Source organism: Diceros bicornis, chromosome 36 (genome assembly GCF_020826845.1).
Source record: "Diceros bicornis minor isolate mBicDic1 chromosome 36, mDicBic1.mat.cur, whole genome shotgun sequence".
In the NCBI taxonomy this organism is placed as follows: Eukaryota; Metazoa; Chordata; class Mammalia; order Perissodactyla; family Rhinocerotidae; genus Diceros; species Diceros bicornis.
This window is the reverse complement of record NC_080775.1, coordinates 15,431,292-15,455,532: the sequence shown is the minus strand read 5'-3', so window position 1 is coordinate 15,455,532 and position 24,241 is coordinate 15,431,292. Positions and strand designations below refer to the sequence as shown.

The 24,241-nt window shown below is 38.2% G+C and overlaps 1 protein-coding gene across 7 annotated transcripts; it reads right to left on the bottom strand.

Moving 5' to 3' along the window:
- Nucleotides 1–459: 459 nt before the first annotated feature.
- SUV39H2 (SUV39H2 histone lysine methyltransferase) lies at nucleotides 460–24,241 on the bottom strand. 7 transcript variants are annotated; one of them, XM_058532464.1, is made up of 6 exons: nucleotides 24,127–24,236; nucleotides 21,360–21,505; nucleotides 8,168–8,839; nucleotides 6,018–6,164; nucleotides 3,596–3,725; nucleotides 460–2,814 (listed from the first exon to the last, which is right to left on the bottom strand). In XM_058532464.1, the coding sequence occupies exons 1-6, from the start codon at nucleotides 24,149–24,151 to the stop codon at nucleotides 2,708–2,710; spliced, it is 1,227 nt and encodes a 408-aa protein (XP_058388447.1). In that variant the 5' UTR covers nucleotides 24,152–24,236; the 3' UTR covers nucleotides 460–2,707. The 7 variants fall into 7 exon arrangements, with proteins under 7 accessions (XP_058388447.1, XP_058388452.1, XP_058388448.1 ...); XM_058532469.1 differs by lacking the exon at nucleotides 24,127–24,236 and adding an exon at nucleotides 23,746–24,097; XM_058532468.1 differs by having other exon boundaries at nucleotides 2,738–2,814; nucleotides 3,596–3,658; nucleotides 24,127–24,239.

Sequence of the window (24,241 nt, the reverse complement as noted above, 5' to 3'; positions counted from 1 at the left end):
CGCTACCTAACCAGGCTAAACCTGTTTCCTTCAGTGTACTGTAGTGACTTTTTTGACAGCACCAACTGCGTAGATTTATGAGACGCACATGAGGACGGTATAAAGGGCCTAAGATAGGCCCAAAGAATATTAGCTCTCTTTCTTAAGTTCCTTTGCACTTCCAGGCAGTACTCAGAACCATGTGCTTAAGTACCTAATAATGCTAAAAAATTTTAGAGGTATCCATTCCACATTATGCTAAGTGTAAAATGCTACTTTAATATTCAAATACATGAACCATGACAACGATAAACTCTCTTAAAAGAAAAGTAACATTTAAAGGAATGGTATATAAGCCTTTGGTTAATCTCAATAGCAGGTAGTCAGGAATACATCAGTATTTTGCTGCCCCTTTTGTAGCCTTACTGGAAATGACAGTAATATATTCAGAAACAAAGCTAAGTCATGATACATAGAAAATCAAATGCCAAGCTAAATTTATTTTGCTAGAGTAAAACTGTTGAACTATAAGAAAAATAAGTGTGGTCTAGATTTTGCATATATGGAGAAAAAACCCTGAGATTACCAATTGTGTATCACAATACTCTTATGTAGATATTGAAGACAATGGTGTTAATACAACTTGTACAGTGGATTAGTTGACAGTTTAAACTTGATCTAAATATTACCGTTGAATATTTGCTTTATATTGAGAGAACAAATTCTGGCAACTTACGACGCTAATTTAAAGCAGCTAAATGTTGACTTAAAATAGTTAAAACTCCTAACAGCTTCGTTTAAATAGTTTCTATTACTTTACTATTTAAGTTCAGCTTTTTAATAACATAAGGGTAACACTGGTAATTAAACTCTCAAAGGCTCATTAAATTTCTATTAATAAGGACAAAACAAGTTTACTGAAAATAGCTGGCTTCCCTTTGCTCTCCAGGTTACATTAATAACACAAAAAGTAGACAAAAATCAAGTAACTAGACAGCAAAACATTGATTTTTTAAAAAGAATGTTGAAATTACATCTTTAAACCTGTGAGAATTATTATTCAAAGAAAGCTTGGCCACTGGGAGCAACCTGTGAATCTGTGACTTTCTCACCATGCACACCATGTATTTTTTCATAAATAAAACATAAGAAATGGCACTAAAAAAATGTATTTTTCCTTGACACCTGCAAATTTTGATTAGCAGATATACTCTGAGGCTCCAAACATGTAAACAATTTACCCTATCTTATAAAAGAGCAAAGTCATGTGGTAGCAATATAATGAATTATAAAGTGTAGCTTCTTCCAAAAAAAGAGGTTAAATATTAAGAAGATATTTGAAGTGCTGCATTCTTGAAGTCAGTTCAATTTTACCCAAACTTATTTTAGGTCATTAAAGCCTAGGGCAATGAGCTTAAGTAGAATTTGATTAGGAATACCAAAAGTCAGATTTACTTGCTGCATTTACTCTCATGTTGCACCCCATAATTAGAAATCCCAGAATCACAAAGAGAGGAAAACAGTTTTTCCCAATTGAGGTTTTACTACACAGGAAAAAAAAGAAAAATAACAAACAATTAATATATTCCATTTCAGTCTACATAGTTCAAGTAATAAATGGTCTCATAATTCAGGCACATATTTTGGCCAAGCCAAGTTTAGCTTTATCACATTTAAAAAATTCATGTATAAAATAAGTATCAGTTCAAAATATAGATTCCTTTTTAAGAAGAGCATGCAGGAAATATAAAAATAATTAAATTTGGTGGAAAGGAAATGTTAAAACTGCCTGAAATTCAGAAGATGTAATGTTAATGTATTGTGTGAAAAATTATCATTAGGTACAGCTGCTCTCAAGGGTATCTTGTTTTACTGTTTAGACCTGAGGTACTCAATGTGGATCTCCTAATTCATGTTACTACGAGGGGCCCTTAAAATGCTCCACTTCCCCTGCCTGTACTCCAAAAAAACCCTCCTAGTCCCATTTCCCCGCCCTTTCAAAGAAGCATATTCTAAAATTTTAGAGAGCACTTTTTGGAGATTTTCCTCCTACAGGATTAAAAAATCTTTAAGAATTACTGGTTCAGACATACACCCCTCATAATGGTCTAGATTGCTTCAAAATATGAAATCAAGCTATAATTAATTTTTTACATTAATTTTAGACTTTAAATTTCTATATAATTAAGATCCCAGTGTTTTAATGAAAGAAGTAGAAAATAGAGTATATATAATTCAGTATCACCTATTTGTCTCAAATACAAGTACAGTGAGTAGTTAAGTAGGTAAACAGGAATGACAACATAATAACAAAAATAGAACTTTTATATTTGCCCAAACTGAATTAACTCTATTTCTCTAAATTCAAGGTGTATGGCAAGTTGAATGTTTGATCTTAGCGACTGTTACACTATCAGTTTAACACAAACTCTGAAGGAGGCATTTCTCTGTTCACATAGACTTCTTAAGTATGTATGTGCTGATCTGTAAATAGTTTTCCTTTCACGTTTAGTATCTAACCACTAAATATGTATATTTCAAATTAGTCTATGTGACCCTGTATTCCTCTATTCAGAAGCATCAGTAATGCATTTGGCCGGGAGTTTTGAAACATGAACATAGTGTATAATCTTGATAGTATGAAAAGAGTCCCAAATACTTCTTTTTTAAAGGTTAACATTAGCAAAAAACAAAACTACAATTATCATCAGCTCTATTTCCTGAAAATTCAGTTGAGGTAACCTCTGCAAGTCACAGCTCCACATCTGCACACAGTTCTGACCCTCTTTTTGGCTGGGCTGTGGTCAATAGAATCTGAAGATATATCTCCAGAACCTGAATACATAAGACAAGACACACAAGAGAAAGAGAGTGAAGACAATTCAGAATGAGTTCCAAATTTTCTATCAGTTTTAAATAAATGTGAATACTCAGAGACAAATCATTATGAATTGTCGTGAAAGGATGGTGTGGGCTAATAAGAGGTAAAGTGTATGTTATTAGCCCATATTTATGAGAAAGGATTTCTGAAATGATAAAACTTACTGGGAAAATTCAATATACAATCATTCTTTTCATACATTTCTTAAGAGCCATAAAGCAAGGTCAAATAGTAACAATATGTAAAGAGTTAGAAAAACAAAGGAAAGAAAACACTTACATGGTCACAATAAAGCAAATAGAATTAAATGTTCTTTTTAAAATCCAGTTTCAAGTAGGAATGCAATAAATTCATGATTTAAATCATATTTTCAATCCTTTGAATAAACATCTTTTAGTAAATATTCAGAAATGTAGGCTTACAATTTTTTAAATACAAATAGTATTGAGAAAAGATGTTATAGTATAATAAACAAACTTCCATAATGGAAGTTCTGAGAAAAGCAGATGGCAACGTGACGTAGAAGAGCATTACTCAGCCCAAGGTCAGTCAGACTTGGACTCTAGTTTCAGCTCTGTTGGATAGCTTTGTGACCTTGAGTAAAAAGACAAACTCTCACAGCCTCATGTTTTCATCTTAAATATTCGTTTGGTTCAGATGATCTAAGGTCTTTGCCTACTGATTAGATTCTTCAAACTGAAACACCACCAATGAAACTGTACTGGAAAAGCATACCTTTCATCTGATAATCAAAAGTGAGCTCTTCTCCAGCATTTATGGTTCTCGTGGAAAATAATGCTATTCGGGGAAGACGAGTATCGAGGTTATCAATGAAAACATTGAACACCTGAAGATTTGGGTCACACTAAAAAGGAACATTAGAACCCATTTAAGTAAAAATGACATGAATGAGCTCTTCTACATGGCATATAAAATCTTTAATTTCCCAGAGTACTAATTTTTTAAGTTCTATGGGAAATTAAGTGGCTTATTGTTTAGAGGTCTTTGAGGCATGCACATTTTTAAAAATACTGTTTTCACTTATAGAAAATTCCGGACACACATAAAACCAGAGAAAATAACATAATAAATCTACATGTATCCACTATACAGCTTCAATAATTATTAACATTTTTGCCAATGTCTTTTCATCTAGTCCTAACTTTTTAATTTTTCTGGAGAATTTTACTGCAAACCCCAGATAACGTCATTTCACCTGTGAATATTTCAGTAAGGCATATTTAAAGAACTAGAATAACTGTATTTAAAAAATCACAATAGCACTGTAGTAACCAAATTTCATACAGCATGGGGTTTCATTGCTTAAAATTTGTTTGGAATTCTTCAATATTTTGAGAACTCTACACCGAATTCTGGAATAAGCAAGAAAAAAGATCCAGTGAATCATACTAAGAAATCAAAATAAGCGTTTAATTTGTCCATGAATAGAATACATCTATTTTGAGATTATCTCAAATTTATCATTAAGAAAAAAATTAGGGGGGGCCGGCCGGGTGGCGCAAGTGGTTAAGTGCGCGCGCTCCGCTGCGGCGGCCCGGGGTTCGCTGGTTCGGATCCCGGGCGCGCACCGAAGTACTGCTTGGTAAGCCATGCTGTGGCGGCGTCCCATATAAAGTGGAGGAAGATGGGCATGGATGTTAGCCCAGGGCCGTCTTCCTCAGCAAAAAAAGAGGAGGATTGGCGGATGTTAGCTCAGGGCTGATCTCCTCACAAAAAAAAAAAAAAAAAAAAAAAAAAAAAGAAAAAAATTAGGGCCCGGCCCTGTGGCCAAGTGGTTCAAGTTCCGTGCTCCACTCCTGCAGCCCGGGTTCGCAGGTACAGATCCTGGGCACGGACCTACTCCACTCACCAGCCATGCTGTGGAGGTGTTCCACATGGAAAAAAATAGAGGAAGATTGGCACAGATGTTAGCTCAGGGCAAATCTTCCTCAGCAAAAAAAAAAGAAAGAAAGAAAAAAAGAAAAGAAAACAAAGTACAAGTTTAAGTAAATCAGAAAACTAACAAGGGAGTCAGATGGTCTCTGACATTTCACTACCAATCATATAACAGTTTCTTGGTACAAAATCCATCAGAAGTTAGGGCCGGCCCCGTGGCTTAGCAGTTAAGTGCGCACGCTCTGCTACTGGGGGCCTGGGTTTGGATCCTGGGCGTGCACCGACGCACCGCTTCTCCAGCCATGCTGAGGCCGCGTCCCACATACAGCAACTAGAAGGATGTGCAACTGTGACATACAACTATCTACTGGGGCTTTGGGGAAAAAAAAAAAGGAGGAGGATTGGCAATAGATGTTAGCTCAGAGCCAGTCTTCCTCAGCAAAACAAAGAGGAGGATTAGCACGGATGTTAGCTCAGGGCTGATCTTCCTCACAAAAAAAAAAAAAAAAAATCCATCAGAAGTTTAACAAGGCCTGTGTTAGCTACATAACTTACTCTCCGAGACCCATTTTCCTTGTAATCTATAAAATGGAGATAATGTCACTTTCATGAGCCTAATACTGTTATCCACCTGGTACTTAGTAGGTGCCCAGTAACTATTAACCTCCGTCTATTTTTGGAACTAGTTTTCATAAAGTACAAGGTTCTGTAGTTAAAGTGCCAGCTGTGTTCTAAGTTCTTATCAAACACGAATTAAGAACACCAATATATAATGTAGAAAACAGTCCTAAATACTTCAGTACTCCACAAATTCTTAAATTTTATAAAAATGCTAACAAGTTTACATTTTAAGAGAATACGGCCATCTTTAGTTGTATATCCTAAAACTCAGCTGTGTTAACTTCTGTAAGAACCCTAGATAGTTGCGTGTGATTCTTAAACATTTTACCTCTTGACTCCTCTGCTCATCAATTTTCTTCTCCATATGAAGATAATACCTATCCTATAAAGTTGTTGGAAACTTTGAATGAAGTCACATATGTAAAGACTCTTGCAAAATGCACGGTATTTGGCAGGCACCTCAATGATTTGTCCTAACACAGCAATGATACCATGACTTAACAGAAGAGGCTCTTGTATTAAAATATTTTGGAAATATTAAAAGGGTATGTAGTTTAAAGATAATTATTCCTCAACAATGGAAAACCATTAAACCAGTACCAAGTTAATTAGTCCTGTCTATACTTTAAGTATTTCTTACACTGTGATTCACAAAATGAGACACATTTCCATATCGAGCTGCATCCACTGTGAATTCATCAGATTCATAGTCCAGATCAAAGAGATATGTGATTCCTTTGTTGTCATATAACTGCCCCCGTCTTTCAGCTTCTTCACTTGTGATTACCTAAAAAGAAAAAACTATAGTATATTTATACATAGTATACAGTATATTTATATATAGCTATTGCTGAACTGAAGAAACACTTATCCATAAGTTAATTAATATATTAATGCCTACAAGTGTTTAAAAAGTAAGAAATTAAAGTGTCATCAAAACAAACATTCATACAAACTACTCTAGAAGAGCTAGGTGTGAAAACGAAGGGAGGAGAAATGATGGTACAAAAGACTTATGATTGTTTAAAGAGGAATTAGGACAACCCAACAATTAACAAGTTGAAAGAGTGTACTACTTCCATTCTAATTATTGAGATGTTCGAAAAGCTACACAACTATAAGCTCTCTGCAGGACACAATGGAATGTAAAGCACTAAATTGACAAGTATACCGTATATGCTCTAAAGGCATATTTTTCCTATAACTAATCTGTGTGCAGTTACAAATGGAAGTTTGTTACAAATACAGGAGAGAAGGTATGTTAAATCTGCACTCAACTGTATGGAAGGTTCAGTTTTGTAGAAGAGGTTGTTTCCATGAAACTCTGTAGCTCAAAACCATCATCTACAATTCTGCTCAGTTCTGCACAGCTTTACCACATGCTCAGCTTAGGAAACCAAAAATGTCTAAAGTGATTCATAGTGTCAACCAAATTTAGCTGCTACATTCATTAAGTCAAAAAAGAGAATAATTTGATGATACAAGATCTAGTATCCTGAAAAGTGATTTATAATAATCTGCCATTGTCTAAAAATATAAGGATCCAATTTAATCTCAGAATTCTAGATGAATACAGATAATCATAGGTAATCCAATTCCAAACAACTTTTAAAATGTCAGATTTAACAAGCCCAGATATGCAGTCACATATTTTTCTAGGCACAGCTGAACCCACCATTCAGTTTGAGGAAGTGTGGTGCAGAGGTGAAGTGCACTGATTTTGGAACCTTGGTTTTGAATCCTGGCTCTTCTTTACTACTATGTGACCTTGGGCAAGTTGCTTAATTTCTCTGGGCCTCAGTTTCCTCATCTATAATAATGGAGATAATACCTACTACCTCATAGAGTTGTTGAGAGAATTAATGAGTTAACACCTAAGGTGCTTAGAAGAGTATGTGGCACGTGGTTAATACTACTTTTTGTATATATACATTATATATCTAAAAATAAATTTGCTTAGTATTTGGTAATGTAGAGAATAGTCTTTGTAGCCGACTTGCAGATACAAAGAGTTTGGATTTTCTTATGGATGCAATAAATGCTTTTATGTATATTTTATAATACTTGCTCATACAGCATTGGTCTACTCTACAATATCCTTCATATTGACACAAAAATTCAGTTTTGCCAGGTCTGGCCCCATGGCGTAGTGGTTAAGTTTGGCGCGGTCTGCTTCGGCAGCCTGGGTTCGGATCCTGGGCGTGGACCTACATCACTCACCAGCCATGCTGTGGCGGCAACCCACATACAAAATAGAGGAAGACTGGCACAGAAGTTAGCTCAGGGTGAATCTTCCTCAAGTAAAAAGAGGGAGATTGGCAACAGATGTTAGCTCAGGACTAATCTTTCTCAACAACAACAACAAAAAAATTGAGTTATGCCAACTACACTTAACCATATTTGGTCAAATGGATGAAGTAAATTACAATTTAAAAGTTTCAAAGTCAGCATGTATTTAGATCTGATTTTCTTTTTAGGAGTTTTATGTAAAAATAGTTGTCGTATTTTAAAATCTAAAAATGCCAGTTTCAATGACCACGAATGGGTGTTTGTTGAAAGATGACTGTATCCATTTCATTTGTCATTCTATATATTTTTTGTTCATATTCAAGTTTATATTTCTAATTATGCCAGTGAACCCTTCTCTCAAACCTGAAATTTCCACATATTTCCAAATGATAATATCAAAATGATAGTACCAAATATTTATGTTACTGAGGTAAAAAGGTAACTTTTCAAAAGCGTAAACCTTCCATGCACATTATTTGCTATGCGATAAATTGAACGTACCTCTCCAACATATTCCATGACAAAACTCATTCTTTTAATCTTCACAAGGGTTTTTACACCCCAGCCACAGCCATTGCTAGTTCGAAAGATGCAAAGTGTATACTGTGTGCCTTTTTGTACAATCCTATTGGGACAATCAGGTCCACATTGACACCTTGAGTTGCATTCATAAATGGGGGTACCAGGTGGGATTTTAATTTGTTGGTTTTTATTATAAGCCAAAAGAACTCCAGCTTCAGCAGGACAACATTTCTCAAAGAAGCAATCTGTGCATGAACAACCAAAGGTAGCTTCATTTACTAAGCTGATTCCAGGAGCTGGTTTGTATTCATTAATGTAGTAGAAGTCTGAAGGTGGGCCCTCTAAGTCAACAGTATTTTCAACAAAAATCATTCCTTTATGATTCTTTCTTCTGTTGAGTTCATCTTGCCATCTCTGGAGAGCTATCCTTTGTTTAGCCTTCTTTACAATGTACTCAGCAACGGCAGGTTTCAAAGCTTTGTTATTGTCTTTTACAGTTATTGCTTTGCCTTTCTTTACCTGAGATAAATAATTATGTTTGTCATTAAGGAATTGCTGAAGTAGTAAAGGGCACTTGAGATTTTGCAAAGGTTCCCAAGTATTTGTAGAATCTGGCCATCCTTTCCATTTTACAAGATAATATTCCATATCCTTAAAATATAAAAGAAAATGCAAATCAGATTATGACAGTCCCATTTATTTAAAATAACTTACTATCTTAAGGAGTAAGGTATCCATTATCATTTTTCTTAATCAAGTTCAGAATATAAAGAATCACAAGTTTCTAGCAGATGAAGTACAAATTATAAAAATAAAACGATTTTTCTTTATATTATATAAAATATGTATAGAATTAGATGTGGCAAAATATATTTGACCAAAGGCAAAAGCGTTGCACCTGGAGAAAGATAAAAGTACTGAAATTCATGAATATTTTACCAAACAGTGATTACGTTAAACAAAAAAGTATTTCTTGATCATGGAAATAGGTAGTCCCCAAACTAACAATTTATGACTTACATTAGTGGCTTATGTGGCCAGCATAGATGTAGGCATCCTCTAAAGTCTGTAATTTAATATGTTACGCTCGATACAAGGGAAGTTCTATTTCTCGATGTCATGGCACACATCCCCTAGATGTTCTAGAGATACACTGTCCAATACAGTCATTCCTAGCCGCATGCAGCTATCAAGCACCTGAAATGTGGCTAGTCCGAATTGAGATGTGCTGTAAGAGACACTGAATCTCAGACTTAGCACAAAAAACAAATGTAAAATATTTTTTAACTTTTAAAAAATGTTGATTACAAATTGGACAGCACGAGTCCAGAGAATTCTTCCCTTATTTAGATTCACCTGTGATCAGATTAGGTAGCAGGCACTCAAGCCACCAAAGATCAAATATTGTGATTTATCCCTCAGACTGCTATTGGCCACCAAGGTACCTGGGATCTTGCTTTCCTACCCCAGTGACTTGACTATGTCTTCTTCACTTAAAGTCAGGCAATGCCATATTAAGTTTCTCTTAAAAAACGTAGTCAAGGGCCTGCCCAGTGACGCAAACGGTTGAGTGCGCGCACGCCCCGCTGCAGCGGCCTGGGGTTCACGGGTTCAGATCCCGGGCGCGCACCGACGCACTGCTTGGCAAGCCATGCTGTGGTGGCGTCCCATATAAAGTGGAGGAAGATGGGCACGGATGTTAGCCCAGGGCCAGTCTTCCTCAGCAAAAAGAGGAGGATTGGCATCGGATGCTAGCTCAGGGCTAATCTTCCTCTCACACACACACACACACACACACACAAAAAGTAGTCAAGTATGTATAATAAAAAAAATTCTGAAGTAAAGTCTCTCAATTTTTTCTTTGTCCTCTGAAGTAGCTAACATATCCATGTACCCTAGGGTAAAATGCCTTCTGAAATATGAAAGTGATTAAATTGCATTCTATAGTTTTTAGTTATCATTTTAACTAACAGATATTAATAGAAACTTAATTGGGATACATTTGCTTTTCTGTCAAATTTTTAATAAAGTTTTTATTATAAAGTAAGGACGCCCATGATGGTTGTTTTACTATTCGTAATTTATTAATGCCAAATGACCTGGAAGGTCTAGGCAATGTGGTGTTAGACATATTGCTGAGGCAGAAATCGGGCAGAGGAGCACTGAGGCAGCTTTCCAGGAACAAGTCACTGAGCTAAGGGAGTGAGCGTATCTTCATCTCAGTGTTCTATTATATTCTACTCAATAAGCAGTAATGCTTGTGAGTTAAAAGAACTTTGATTCTTTATGAAAATGGTCAAAATATGTTTTTTTCTGTTAAAACAATGTAGTTAAATTATGGTGTGAGGATATGCACAAAAACTGTACTTCCATGGAAATACATACTGTGATTCTAGAAACAAAAGTGTTAGTCAAATTGACTCACTAAAGATGTAACATGGATTTCTCCCTCCTGTCACGTAACTCCTACAATTTGGGACGGTTGTTAGCAGATCTCTGCTCAACAATAATAAGATTCACTTGGCAGTATCTAACATTTCTATTCCCCTTAATTATAAAAGTTTTTAATTTTTCTGATTCCAGAATAAAGCAATGCAACCCTGGTCCTCCTTTCTTCTGCCAGTTTTTCCTACCAAAGCCCTGGGTTACGCCAAAAGTTGCCAGCAAAGAAACAGAAACACTGGCTTCAAGTCAGATGATTAAGCTAAATTATCATTTATCAAAACTAAAAACACCATGCCACTGGTTTGCTTCCAAAATAATGCATAGTATTGTTTAATGATGAGTCACTTGCATTTTCAGTGACTAAGTTTTGTATGTTAATCACATTGGTACCTACTTAATTTATGGATGGTGAAGATGCTTATGAAACATGAGTGCTTTCGGCAAAATCGTACAGAAATATTATTAATTTTATTTCTACTACTTTGTAGACTTCTTTTATTTTATAAGCATATTTTACTTCTAAAATCCAAAAAAGATATTTCCATTTTGAAAAATAAGATAATTTTATACAGAAAAACCAGTTTGACCTGAGAAACAAATTCAATTAATTCAATATCCTAAAATTCCAAATAAAAGTGAAAAAGTTCATAAGCCTCATATATTATATATCAGTATCTTATTCTGATATGCAATCAACTCTTGATTACCTATAGAAATGGAGTACAGTCACAAAAATGATCCAAAAATCACTCCTGTATAATTTGGAATGCATCATATGAATTTTTTCTTAAAGACATTTTCTCCCACTATGTTTGGCTTAGGTTAAATTCACTCTAATATTTTAGTATCTATAATAAGTATATGCAAGTTCCGTCATTAGGGGGTATGATGAAATGTAAGGTAATACTAGCCTTTAGGAGTACAATCTCATTGGAAAAAGAACGCAATAATATGTAAAATAAGTAGCAATGCAAGGTAGTACAATTTTAAATGCCAAAACAAATAAGACAATAAATATCACTAGAATATAAACAGGGAAATCAATATAGGTCAGACAATCAGAAAACGGCACAGAGGAAGTAGAACCAACTACACTGTGAAAGACTGATAGGATTTGTTGGGTAGGGAACAGGGCAGCCAGGATGAAAAACACCAGCAAAAGCCTGGAGCTAAGATTTGCATGAAGTATCCAGAAAACAGTGAAGAGATGGATTTGGCTAGCTTTAAAGTTGAGAATATTTAAGTGAGAGATAAAACTCTAAGGGCAAGGCGAGAGAAAATTTTAGACAGCCTTGAACACCTAACGAGGCCTTTGAACTTTTGTAGGCCAATGGTTTTTACAATTCTTGGAAACCATAGTATTTCTGTGGGGAGCTTCATTAAATACAAATACATTTATTTCCATCTTGTTGATTAAGAACAATTTTACCAGTCTTCTAATTGCCAAGCAAAGGGCTCTTCAGTCCTCATCTTACTTATGCTTTGATATCAAGATTCTCTCTTGTTCCTCTTCTGCCTTCTTTGCTAAGACCCCTACCCCTGGCCCTCACTGAAACAATGCAGATACTCAGGGCTCTGTCCTTGGCCCCTTTTCACACTAAACAAGTGTTTATTATCCCTTCTGAGAATCTGAAGAAAGCTATGGACCTTCCCCTAACAAAATTCACATATGTAATATTTTGGGTAATTTCAGCATATTTAGATTCCAGGTTAAGAATCCCTGCTCTAAGAGCTCTCTCTGGGCAACCTCATCACTCCAATAGTTTAAATTATATGCTGATGACTCCCCAAATTTTATCTGCAACCCCATATATCCAATAGCCTACTGGATGCCCAACAAGGTCTTAAATCAACCTATCCACACGGAACTCACCACTCGCCTTACTAAACAGATTCTTTCTGTATTCTCCCCATCAAGAGGAATTTTACCCTGTATACCTAGTCACACAAGCCGCAAATCAGGAGATTACCCTCAATTCTTTCCTCTCCTCAATCCACCACCAAGTTTCTTTAGATGCTTATGCCTGTCCATCTCTATTACCATAGCTCTAGTTACTTCAGCCCTTCAACTCTTGCCTGGAATACATTAATCTCCTAACTGGTTTCCCTGCCTCCAGACTGACAACACTCCCAACTATCTTTCTTTATTAAAGTGTAGAGTTTTTGTATAAAAACAAATATCCACAAGTACCAGTCATTTTGTTATTTTCTTGCTTAAAAATTTTAATGTCTCCCCCATTGCCTAAAGAATTAAGTTCAAACTTCCTACTATAACAAAGAAGATCATTCTTTTTTTTTATTTTTGTGAGGAAGATCAGCCCTGAGCTAACATCTGCCAATCCTCCTCTTTTTGCTGAGGAAGACTGGCCCTGGGCTAACGTCCGTGTCCATCTTCCTCTACTTTATATGGGACACCTCCACAGCATGGCTTGACAAGCCGTGCGTCGGTGTGCGCCCAGGATCCGAACCAGCGAAACCCGGGCCGCCGTAGCGGAGCGCGCACACTTAACCACTTGTGCCACCAGGTGGGCCCCAGAAGATCATTCTTGAGTGGGACCCTGCTGCCTCTCGAGCTCACTCTTCCCTTACGGCCCCCTTCACACACCACCCTTCAGCCACAGTGCACTGCTGCTAGTACTTGAACATGCCAGGCCTTTTCATACCTTTCTGCTGCTTTCATCACAAAGTTCTAATTAAAATGGCCTCTTCCATTTGCCTAATGAACACTTGCTTATTTCAGTTTCACCTTTTCTGTGTAGAATACCTATTCATCTTTAAAACTTAGCTCAAATGTCATCTCTCCTGGGAAGTCTTTCCTACCTCTCTTGCCCAAGGAGGACTGATCACTGCCAAACCCCCTTGTGTTACCATTTCCATTTCTCTAAACTATAAGAGATTTGTGTGGAGGGATGGAATCTTATTATTCGTAGCTCCAGAACCAAGCACAATTGCCTACGTATCTTAGGCTTTCACTACGTTTCTGAATGTATAACAAAAAATACGACTACCAACATGTATGCAATGTAAAAATCACTAGTAACTAGTCATGCATCATTTAACAACAGGGATATGTTCTGAGAAATGTGTTGTTAGGCAATTTCGTCATCGTGCAAATATCATAGAGTGTACTTATGCAAACCTAGATGTATAGCCTACTACACACCTAGGCTATACAGTACTAATACGGTCATATATGGTCCATTGTTGACTGAAATGTCGTTATGTGGCGCATGACTGTATACATGAATCCTTAAAAGAAATACAAGCTGTTAAACTTCACCTGGAGAGAAGAATTCATGGTTTTTCAATATTTGTTCTGTCATCTGCTGTCTATAGCCAATAAGTGGTAGTAAGCAAAAAAACCTTAAAAAAATACATATGGGAGGAAAACAACAACAAAAATCTGTCTTCCCATTAGCTAATTTTTTCCTGCAAATTTTGAAATAATCACCATATTCAATATTAGTGGTAGAATAGCTTGAATCTGATTATGAAAACACCAGTGTTCCATGGCAGCCCAGTTTGAGAGCAGTTATGGTCAACAGAAAAACACTGGATTCTCATGCTAGTAACTGACAGAGAGTAGGAATTATGAGACCTGAGTTAGAGGCCCAAGACTGACACACACGAGCAACGTGACCTTGGAAAAGGCCTTTGTTGGAGCTTTTTCTCCTAATCTCTAAAATCTGGGTTTTAGTCTAATAATTCCTATGTTATTCCTTTTCTTAACAAACCACTCTAAGTACAATCAGTCTTTTAGGAATATTAACCTATTGTCAGATGTGAAATATTCTGTTAGTATGTAACATGTGGTATAGTGGTGGTTCTCGAGACAGAGAATTACCTTGATACTCCAAGAAATCAAAGCTTTGGGTAATAGTTCTTTCTTAATACGTGCTTACTAAGGGAGAAGCCCCACCAGCGTGCATGGGGGTTCTGGTTCTTCACTAATGCGCTACGAATGTTAATAGAGAGCACCCACGGTTTCGTCAGAAATTTTTCTGTGTGAAGGGGTGACATGGCAAGAACGTGGCACAGAAAAATCACAGAGCACTGAGACTAACACTATAGTTTATAGCGTTTAAGTTCAACTGGACCCTGACATGAACTCATAATACTAACAACCCTGTTGTTCCCCTAGTTGGCATTCTTCCCATTTCGAAGTTGGCTATTTCAGGCATCCTCCACTTGTTCAAGGCTCCTGTCCACTACCTCCCCCATTATTTTCAGCAGCACATGATCTCTGCTCCTAATGCAGAGAGAAAACAGAAACCACCAGCAACAAATTCCATTGATCTCCACCCTTCCATGGACATGTAAGTGGAGAAGGTGGATGTGGATACAACAGAAGAGAGGTACTTCCTCCATCAATTATCCCTCCTCTCCCATCTCTTCTGTTTTTCCCTCTCTCCTGGTTCTCAATAGCATTTAAACTTCTCTCATTTTTTAAAAGCAAAATTAAACTAAATCTCCTTAGAGATACAAATGCTCAAATACGTAAGGAATCTCTAAAAGATATGATAAATCTGTTCTGATAGAACAGAAACTGTTCTAAGGGCATCAATGACCCCTCCGTTGCTCAATCTAATGCACGCTTTACAGTTCTTCTTTGACCCACTGGTCGCTACTCTCTTTTGGTCACATTACCTCTTCCTCAGGCTTCCATGATTTACTCTTCTGGTTTTCTTCCTACTTTTCTTGCCAGTTTGTCTCAGTCTCCTTGACAGTTCTTCCTATGAGTACCCCTTGCTATTCCTCAGTCTTTGTTCTCTTCTCACATTTTCTTTGCTTAAATTACTGCAACAGCCTCTTACCCCTTTCAGTCCATTCGCAGCACAACAGCTAGAGTAATATCCTCAACACATCCATCTCATCATGCTGCTCTCCTGCTCAAAACTACTAAATGTTTCTCTGTTGCCCATAAGACAAAGTCCAAAATTCTTTTCTTGACATAAAAGGAGTTGCACTTTCTGGATCCTGTCCCTCCTTCCAGCCTCATTTCAATCCCTCTTGCTGACTATGTTCCACTCACACTTTCTATTCCTTGAAGAAGTCAGGCTTTCTTCTGCCTCAAGACCCTTTCCCATTTGTCTTTTCATCCTTGAGTACTAAATTTAAATATTAGTTCCTCACAGACACCTGCCTAGTCTCTCCAGGATAAGTTAGAGCCTTCTCTTACATTAGCACTTACCTCAACTATAATTAAGTACTTTGTACAATTATATTTAAGGTTTTCCACCATCACTAAAAGATAAACTCCATGATATCAGGGTCCATACCTCTGTCATTCATTGCTGAGATCCCTAGTACCTAGCATAAGACATGGCAGATGGCCAATAAATATCTGTTGAGTTAATGAATGGGTAACCGTATCCATTCCCAGGGCTGCAATCACTATCTTTTTGCCAATTACTTCAAGATCTATGTTTCCATTTAATTCTCACTCCTGATTTAGAGCTACACTTCCAACTATCTGCTGGTCATCTCACACTTAAATGTTTTCAACCTTCTCCAAACCCAAGCTAGTCCTCCTATCCCAATCCCCCTATATTCCTGGGTCTTGGTGAACAGTGTTATTATCTACACCACTGCAAGTCAGAAACCCATGTTTTCCTAGATGTGGATCCCTCGCTGCCAGATCCTCACCCAACTCCCTGACCACTAAACCACAGACTTTTAAATTTTACATCCTTGCTGATTAAAAAAAAAAATCACCTACTTCTCTCCATCTCCATTGTTACCACTCTGGTTCAAGCACCGTCATTTCTTGCCTAGATTATTCCGACAGCCTTTCAGAGTGTGTAAACTGTCCATGTGTCTTTCCCCTCCCTGCCAGCCCACTTTCCTCATTGCAGAGAGAAAATTCTCTGAATTACATATCTGATTGTGTCACTCTCTTTAGAACCTTTCACATGACTCCCTGTTGCTATAGAATGGCTGCAAGTTCCTTCACTCACCTCTCATTCTTTCCCTCCCATATCCTGCCATTCCCTCCTCATATTAAAGCCACAATGAATTACAATACTTGTCTTTCCAGGCCCCAGCTGGATATCACCTCTTCTGGGAAGCTTTCTGTGACCAGGTCTAGGTGTGCTTCCCACAGATCTTGTAATGAAGTCTGCCATAGCACTTATACTATATTGCAACGGAAGATTTACTTGTCAATCTTTCTCACTAGGCTGTGAGTTTCTTAAGGTGAGGGACAGTTTCTTATTAATCTTTATTTTCCCAGTGCCTAACGTACTACCTGATATACAGAAGAAACTCAAATGTTTATTAAGTGAGACTACAGAAAGAAGAAACAGGAGATATTAGTCAACAGATTGCTGCTATCATCTGAGCATGAAGCAATGAAGGTCTAGTCTAATAGAGATTGTGAGGACTGGGGAAATCACTGAGGCAAAACTCAATTCAGTTCATTAACCACTAACTAAATACGCATTATGTACCAGAGACTACAGTAAGACATAGTCCTGGCTCTCAAATGGTTGACAATTTAGCAGGGAAGGTATGAAAGAAAGCTATAAAGTGTGATGATGTCAACAATAATGACAAAAACAGTGCTTTATAAATCCCGAGCATGAAGCAATTAATTTTGCTGGAGGTGAGGAAGGGAAGAAGGCTCCATAATCGGTGGTAACCTTTCAGCTGAACCTTGCAGGCCAAGTAGGATTTTGCCAAGGAGACAAGGGAAACAATAGTATTCCAAGAGGGAACTGGAGGAGAAAAACAAAAGGACACAAAGGTGCATGATGTGTTCAAGGAATCAGAATATAAGCAATGTCTATTTTTAAGCTATGTTCCCAATGCTTAGAACAGTGCCCGGCCCATAGCAGGTGCTCAGTAAATCTTAGCTAAATGAAAGAATTTACAAGTTTTCCAATGTGGATAGAAGGTAGGATATGTGACAAGAGATGAAGCTGGAAAGGTGGTTGGTTGGTGGCCAGATGATAAAGAATCTCGGTCCAAAGGGTCGCAGCCTAGACTGGTAGACAACAGGGAGCCATTAAAAGGTCTAAAGCAAGGCCCTAATGCAATCAGAGCTGTGGTTTAGAAACAACTGTAATGGCTTTGAGGAACATGGTATTGAGTCAATGTCTTTTATGAGCTAAATGGAGGGGAACACACAAGAAAAGCACAGGGTCATAAGCTCTTTCACCTGCCCTGAATATGAGAGTGAGAGAGAGGAGAGAAAAAAGGTAGAGGTATGTTGGCTTATAGATTAAATAATTTGTGCTAGGCAGAAGAAATGGGGGATACAAATAGGGTGTTGAGGACATAAATGTGCAAAGTAAGACTGCTTATTGCAAAGCAAGAAATCAAAAGGATTGCTGAGAAGGACAAAGGAGAAACTAAACAGTAAAAGCTATTCAAAACTGAACTACAACACTCAGGATTCTGTATAAGAAAGAATATTGGTAGCTCCTTCAATGTAAGTACAGATCCCTAGGGAACTAACTTTCTCTGTGAAAGTATAACAGGAATAAAAAGGAAAAGACAAACAGAGAGGCAGAGATAATATAATCTGATGAGCTATTAGATTTAGAGGGTAGGAAGGAAAGAAGAATTGAAGATGAAATTACAAGGTTAGGTGACTGGGAGTATTCTGATTCTGTTAACCTAGATAAGGAACACTTGCTCAGGATGCAGAGTTGAGGGAGGAAAATGAGTGCAGTTACGACTATTTTGAATTTGGGTACCTGTAGGGTCTCCAGTTTGAAATGAAGCCCAGAAAGAGGTCAATGCCTCAAAAAGATTTGGGAGTCATGAGCCAAATAAATCTAAGTAGAAATTACTGGGAATGAGGTTATCTACAGAGCAACTTCAAGGTGAGTCTCAAGAGGGCCGAGGACAGAGCCTTAAAGATTATCTACATTTCACAAGGACAGATAAGACAGTAAAGGGGATTCAGAAAGAACAGTAAGAAAAATACATAGGTGGAAAAGAGAAGTGGAGATAGAGGTGAGTAACAATAATGACAGTAAACACTTCTATAGTAAGAACAGGTCAATTTCTGTTGTAAGCATTTTATCTGTATCAACTCATTTAATGCTAATAACAATCCTATGAGATGGGTACTATAACTAACCTCATTTCATAAGTGAAGACATTGAAGGACAGAGAGGCTAAAAATTTGCTGAAGATCATACAACTAATAAATGGTACAGCCAGAATTTGAACCTAGGCAGTCTCAGCATAGACAAGTGAGTTTCAAAGAAAGGGTAGCCAACAGTGTTGCATGTTGCAAAGAAGTTTAAGATTTGAGGTCCTCAAATTTGGCAATTAGGAGGTCACTGACAGGGGCATAAATCAGAATAAGTGGGTTAGAAAGTTAATGAGAAGCGAAAAGACAACCCACAGGAGGAAATTTTTGCAAACTGTATATCTGATAAGGGACTATCCAGAAAATATGAAGAACTATTACAACTCAATAATAAAAAGACAAACGACCTAATTTTAAAAAATGGGCAAAGGATCTGAATAGACCGTTCTCCAAAGAAGATATACAAATGGCTAATAAGCACAAGAAAAGATGCACAGCATCGTTAGCCATCAGAGAAATGCAAACCAAAACTACAATGAGATACCACTTCATACCCACTAGGACAACTATAATCAAAATGTTAGAAAATAACAAGTGTTGGTGAGGATGCAGAGAAACTGACATCCTCATACAGTGCTAGTGGGAATACAAAATGGTGCTGTCGCCTTGGAAAACAGTTTGGCAGTTCATCAAATGGTTAAACATAAAGATACCATATGACCTAGCAATTCAACTCCTAGGTATGTATCTAAGAGAAATGAAAACATGTCCACATAAAACTTTGTACATGAATGTTCATAACAGTGATATTTATAACAGCCTCCAAACAGAACAACTCGCATGTCTATTAAGTGATGAATGGATAAATTAAACGTGATATATCCATACAATGGAGTATTTGGCAATAAAAAGCAATTAAGTATTGATATATGCTACAACATGAACCTTGAAAACATTATGCTAAGTGAAAGAAGCCAATCACAAAGGACCATATACAGTTGTATGATTCTACTTACACGAAATGTCCAAATGGGCAAATCTAGAGAGACAGAAAGTAGATTCGTGGTGGGCTAGGCAGAGAAAGGAGAATGGCGAGGTTTGGGGAGTGACTGCTAAGCAGTGGGGTTTCTTTTTGGGGTAATGATAATGTGCAACCATTCCCACAATCAATTTTAGAATAACTCTGAGAGTATACTAAAAGCTTTGAATTGCACGCTTTAATTTGGTAAATTGTATGGTATGTGAATTATATCTCAATAAAGCTGTTTTAAAAAGTTAATGGGAAATGAAGTAAAAGGAAAAGACAGGAAATGCTTGAGTGGAGAGGTAACGTCAAAAGATTTTTGAAGGTTAGGGAAGATGTGAATAGGTTTATCAATTGAGATAAATCAGTGGAGAAAGAAAACTTGACCCAAAAAAGACACCACAGATTCAGCAAAGTCCTAAAGTGGATGGATAAGAAGAAAAAAGAAAAACAGTGACACCTCTGAAAGTAAGCATAAGCAACGGTGAGACTTCATACTCGAAGGATCCTACTTCTCATTGAAGCAAAAGAGCTCTGCAGTTGAATACGAGAGGGTGAGGGATAGAGTACGAAGTCTAGAAAAGTTATAAAAGTTGGGAAAACTGCTAACAAGAATGGGAAAAGAAAGCAAAAGATAAAAAGCTTGTCAAGGAGAACTGAGCAGTGTGAGAACAGAAATAAGCTTTACTGGAGCCAACATGTGTGATTATACGATACTCGCAGCTACGCCAGCTAGGCCAGAGTTTGTGAACCGATGTGGCAGATGATTGGGCTGTTTTGGGTTGAAGGTTGCTGAGAGTGTAGGTGAAGTGCTTGATCATAAAATCCCACTGAGCGGGGAAGGCAGTGATACCAAAAGAAGATGGATGTTTCAAAGAAGAACTGGATTTAATGACTGACTTGATATGGAAGATGAAGGAGAAGGAAATCAAAGAATGAAACAGATTCCTGATTCATTTATCTGGAAGAACTAAGAGATTAATGACCCAAACAGGGTTCTTCGAGAGGGAGTATGCTATAGAGAGATGAATTACTCAAAAGTATATTGTAAAGTTTCGACTGAAAAAACACAACCCTGCCATGTTTAAGAGGAAGAGCAGGTGAGTGAGGCCCAGAGAAGTTAAATGACTTTGCTGAAGCCACGAGACACTACAGGAAGGCTAGAAATGCCTTTGAACTCCAGACCATTCTATTCACCACAAAACCTCACTAATGGCTGGAGTTTGACGTGATGGCAGGAAACACAAATGGTGACGCTTCTTGAGGAGATTCAGTAACACTAAAATTGGTTTGAATTTCTAAGGTTCATTTCAGGTGATAGTGGGGAAACATGATTCAGGAACAAAATGAATGACGGGAGAAGCCAATCTGAAATAAAACATTTGCTCTGGTAATCCACATGGAGATAATCAAGAGTTGGATGTAGAATGATACAAGCACCTTAAAATATTCTAATGCAAGAACGTTTTATGTTTCAAAATCCTCTCAATGTTATTTGGCAATATAGATGATAGGACATATAAATTTTTACGGTTTAGAATTTTAAACATTAAGAAGAGCTTTGCTTACTTTTAAGGTTCTTTTTATGTTACAGAAATATGAAATACTGAATTGAAGTTTGATTACGTCTCTTTTAAGGGGCTAGATATTGGCCTTACCTTTACTACCTTGTAGTCACACAAGTATTCCACCTCATAATTGTTTAGATTCCTTTTGGTGATTCCAATCGATTTACATGTGAGCTTTTCTTTTCTACATAATTCCTGAAGAGTATCAAGTGAAACTAGGCAAGGCACACACCAAGCTACAATAAGAAAATAGAATTCTTTACTAATGAAATAGCTACTCAATTAAAACAAAAGAAAAAAAAAAAAAGAAAAGGAAAAACTTAAGACCTCTATATTCCCACCCTTCAACTAGCAATTTTACAGGACTAAAAATTCATATGACAAGGAACCATTTATGTGTCTTCAAGAAAAAGTTAAGCCTTGAAGAACTATTTTGGTAAATTGTCGTCTTGGATTTTCTCATGGGTCTCTATTCTACTACGTTTAACTGATGTCAATTAATTTCTACTAAGCCACCTGAACAAAATGTTTCACGCCTGTAAGCTTTCTTAAGATTACACATAATATGATGCAAAAGTCAACAGAGATGTTTTTGACTTTTCCATTATATTCTACATAGAATATAATTGTTGTTTTAATAACTGTAGATCTCTAGGACATACTTATTACTGTTAGAAATATATCAAATATATTTTAAAACAATCTTATAATTTGTTAAAAAGTAACTTTTTCCCTTTCTCTTAGTTGGACAATAAACACTGAAATCTCATTGAAATACAGTTCTATAGTCAACATACTCGTACATCATATGTCCTACTTCTTCCACTTTGGAATGCTGCATGAAATTTTAATTCCACTTATTATTTTGCCCATGCTACAATGTATTATTATCAAGGTGAATAAACCCAAGAGTTAAAGTAAAATAATGGAGTATATTTATTTTCCTAATACTCATTTCCTGTATTGTTTTTAAAGCCAAGAATTACGAGTATTCAACGTACATAATCCATATACCAAGCTTGAAGAAAATCAGACACACTCATAATCAACCTTACCAAGCCACTGACTAATTGTGCTGCAGAAGATTTTACCCTCAAATTTCTGTAAACAGTATGCCACCATACTGCATATAAAATACGTTAACACAAACAGGTTTAGAAATATGTAATAAACTTGGTTTTATGGCTAGTGTTATGGGAAGCACTAGAGAGGATAAAGGGTCCTCTGCCTCAGCCTTTGCTAGGCCACCTAGCTACATGATCTTAGTGAGGTTTCAAACATCTTTCTGGGTTTCAGATTCACTGAAAAAAATGTGAGGGTTGGAGTAAATGGGGGTTACCAAAACAAAATCTCTCAGTAAACTCAAACTTTACGTGGTAGCTCTCCAAGGTAGATGTGGTAACCTTTTCTGTTTTGAGGTGATTTCCAGGGAACAGAGAACATAGCTCCTCTTACTATATCCTTTCCCGACCCTCCTCAACTCACACGCGGACTTCATTGTCAGAAACCCTGAAGCACGATTTCCACCACCCCCCTTCCCACAAAGGACTCATAATTCTAGACCAAGAAGTGAAACAACATTTTCCACCAAAAAATTTGGGGGAAGAGGTCGCTTGCTTTGGAGTGGTGGTTTGGGGTAGGAGAGTGGTAGAACAGCAACGACCCCTTAAATCCCTTCCATTTAAACAACTTCAGGATGTTTCGTGTCAATTTAACCTCACTGTGCTGATCACGTGCAAAGGAGCCTCCTGTTTTATCTACCCAAGGTGTATTTGTCTGCTGTTCCTACCATTTTTATCTAGCTGAAGTAACGTGAGGATTCAAGACACAACCCTCGACGGGAATGCTATTTTCGAGAATAAGAAAAACTGGAACATAAAAACTGCAAACACTTGGTAACAATTCCGATTGTCTATAAGAAGGTAGCCAAAGAATTCATTTGCAAGATTAAACATTGCATTACCACTACCACCACACTAGTTCACACTAACCCCTAGTGCAAGAAAAGTTTGGGGATTATGAGTTCATAATCTACGTGGAGAGGAGCAGTGCTGGAAAACACCTTTAAAATTCTAGAATGCATTGAAGGCTCCAGTCTTTCGGAGAGCGCGACACCGACACACACCCACTTTCAGTACCTAATTCTCTCGCATCCACATGAATAACATGCAAGTTCTTGGGGGGTATAAAAATGACCGTAAGCCAGAGACTATATGCTCAAATCCCACTTTCTAGGATATTCTCCAACGAGGGATTTAGCCTCCTAGTGCGTCCGAATTGGGGTATACCCTCACTTCCTTTCTCAGCGCCCATACTTCAGCCCCTTTCTTTTTTCCCTCTGGTCCTGAGCTCACATTTCCACCACTGGGTACCTCCGGATCCCGGCTGAGGCCAGCCCCCACCCCACACGCCCCGCTCGACCACCACAAAGGATCCAGCCACGCGCGTGCCCACAGGCCCGACCCCAGGGGATTACCCGGAGCCGCGGTGGTCGCCCGAACACCTCCGCACGGCGGCCAGGCGGGGAGGGGCGTCGGGCCCGCCGGGCAGCGGGGGCCGGGCCACCGAGTCGGCAGGACCTCGGCCGGGCGGGAGGGAGGCGCCCCCGGCGCCGGGCGCGCGGGCCGGGCGCCGCTGGTGCGGGGCGCAGGAGGAGACTGCCGGGAGCGGGCGGGCCGAGCCGCGAGAAGGGTCAGGGGCCGCGGGAAGGGGGGCGCCCATGTGGGGGCCGAGGTGTCAGCAGCGCGGGAGGCGGCGTGTCGCCGCGTCGCGCTCGGGCGGGCCCGCGGGTCCCGGCCCCGCTTCCCGGGCCTCGGGAGTTTGCCTAGAGCGCGGGGCACGGTGAGGGGCGCCTCACCTCCTCGCGCCTCGGCCGTCGCCATCTTGGGGAGCTTTCATTCAAACTGGCGCGGTCGGACCGGATAGCTCAGCGGGCCTGACGCCCCGCCCCCGCCCGGCACGCACTTGGAGTC

Excerpts from the sequence above, each read along its gene's own strand:
- SUV39H2 (XM_058532464.1), bottom strand. The coding sequence starts at position 24,151 with ATGGCGACGGCCGAGGCGCGAGGAG. Across the intron at positions 6,165-8,167 it reads TCATGGAATATGTTGGAGAG|GTAATCACAAGTGAAGAAGC; the intron begins GTACGTTCAATT and ends TTTTCTTTTTAG. Across the intron at positions 3,726-6,017 it reads CTCATTTTGTGAATCACAGT|TGTGACCCAAATCTTCAGGT; the intron begins GTAAGAAATACT and ends GTTCCTTTTTAG.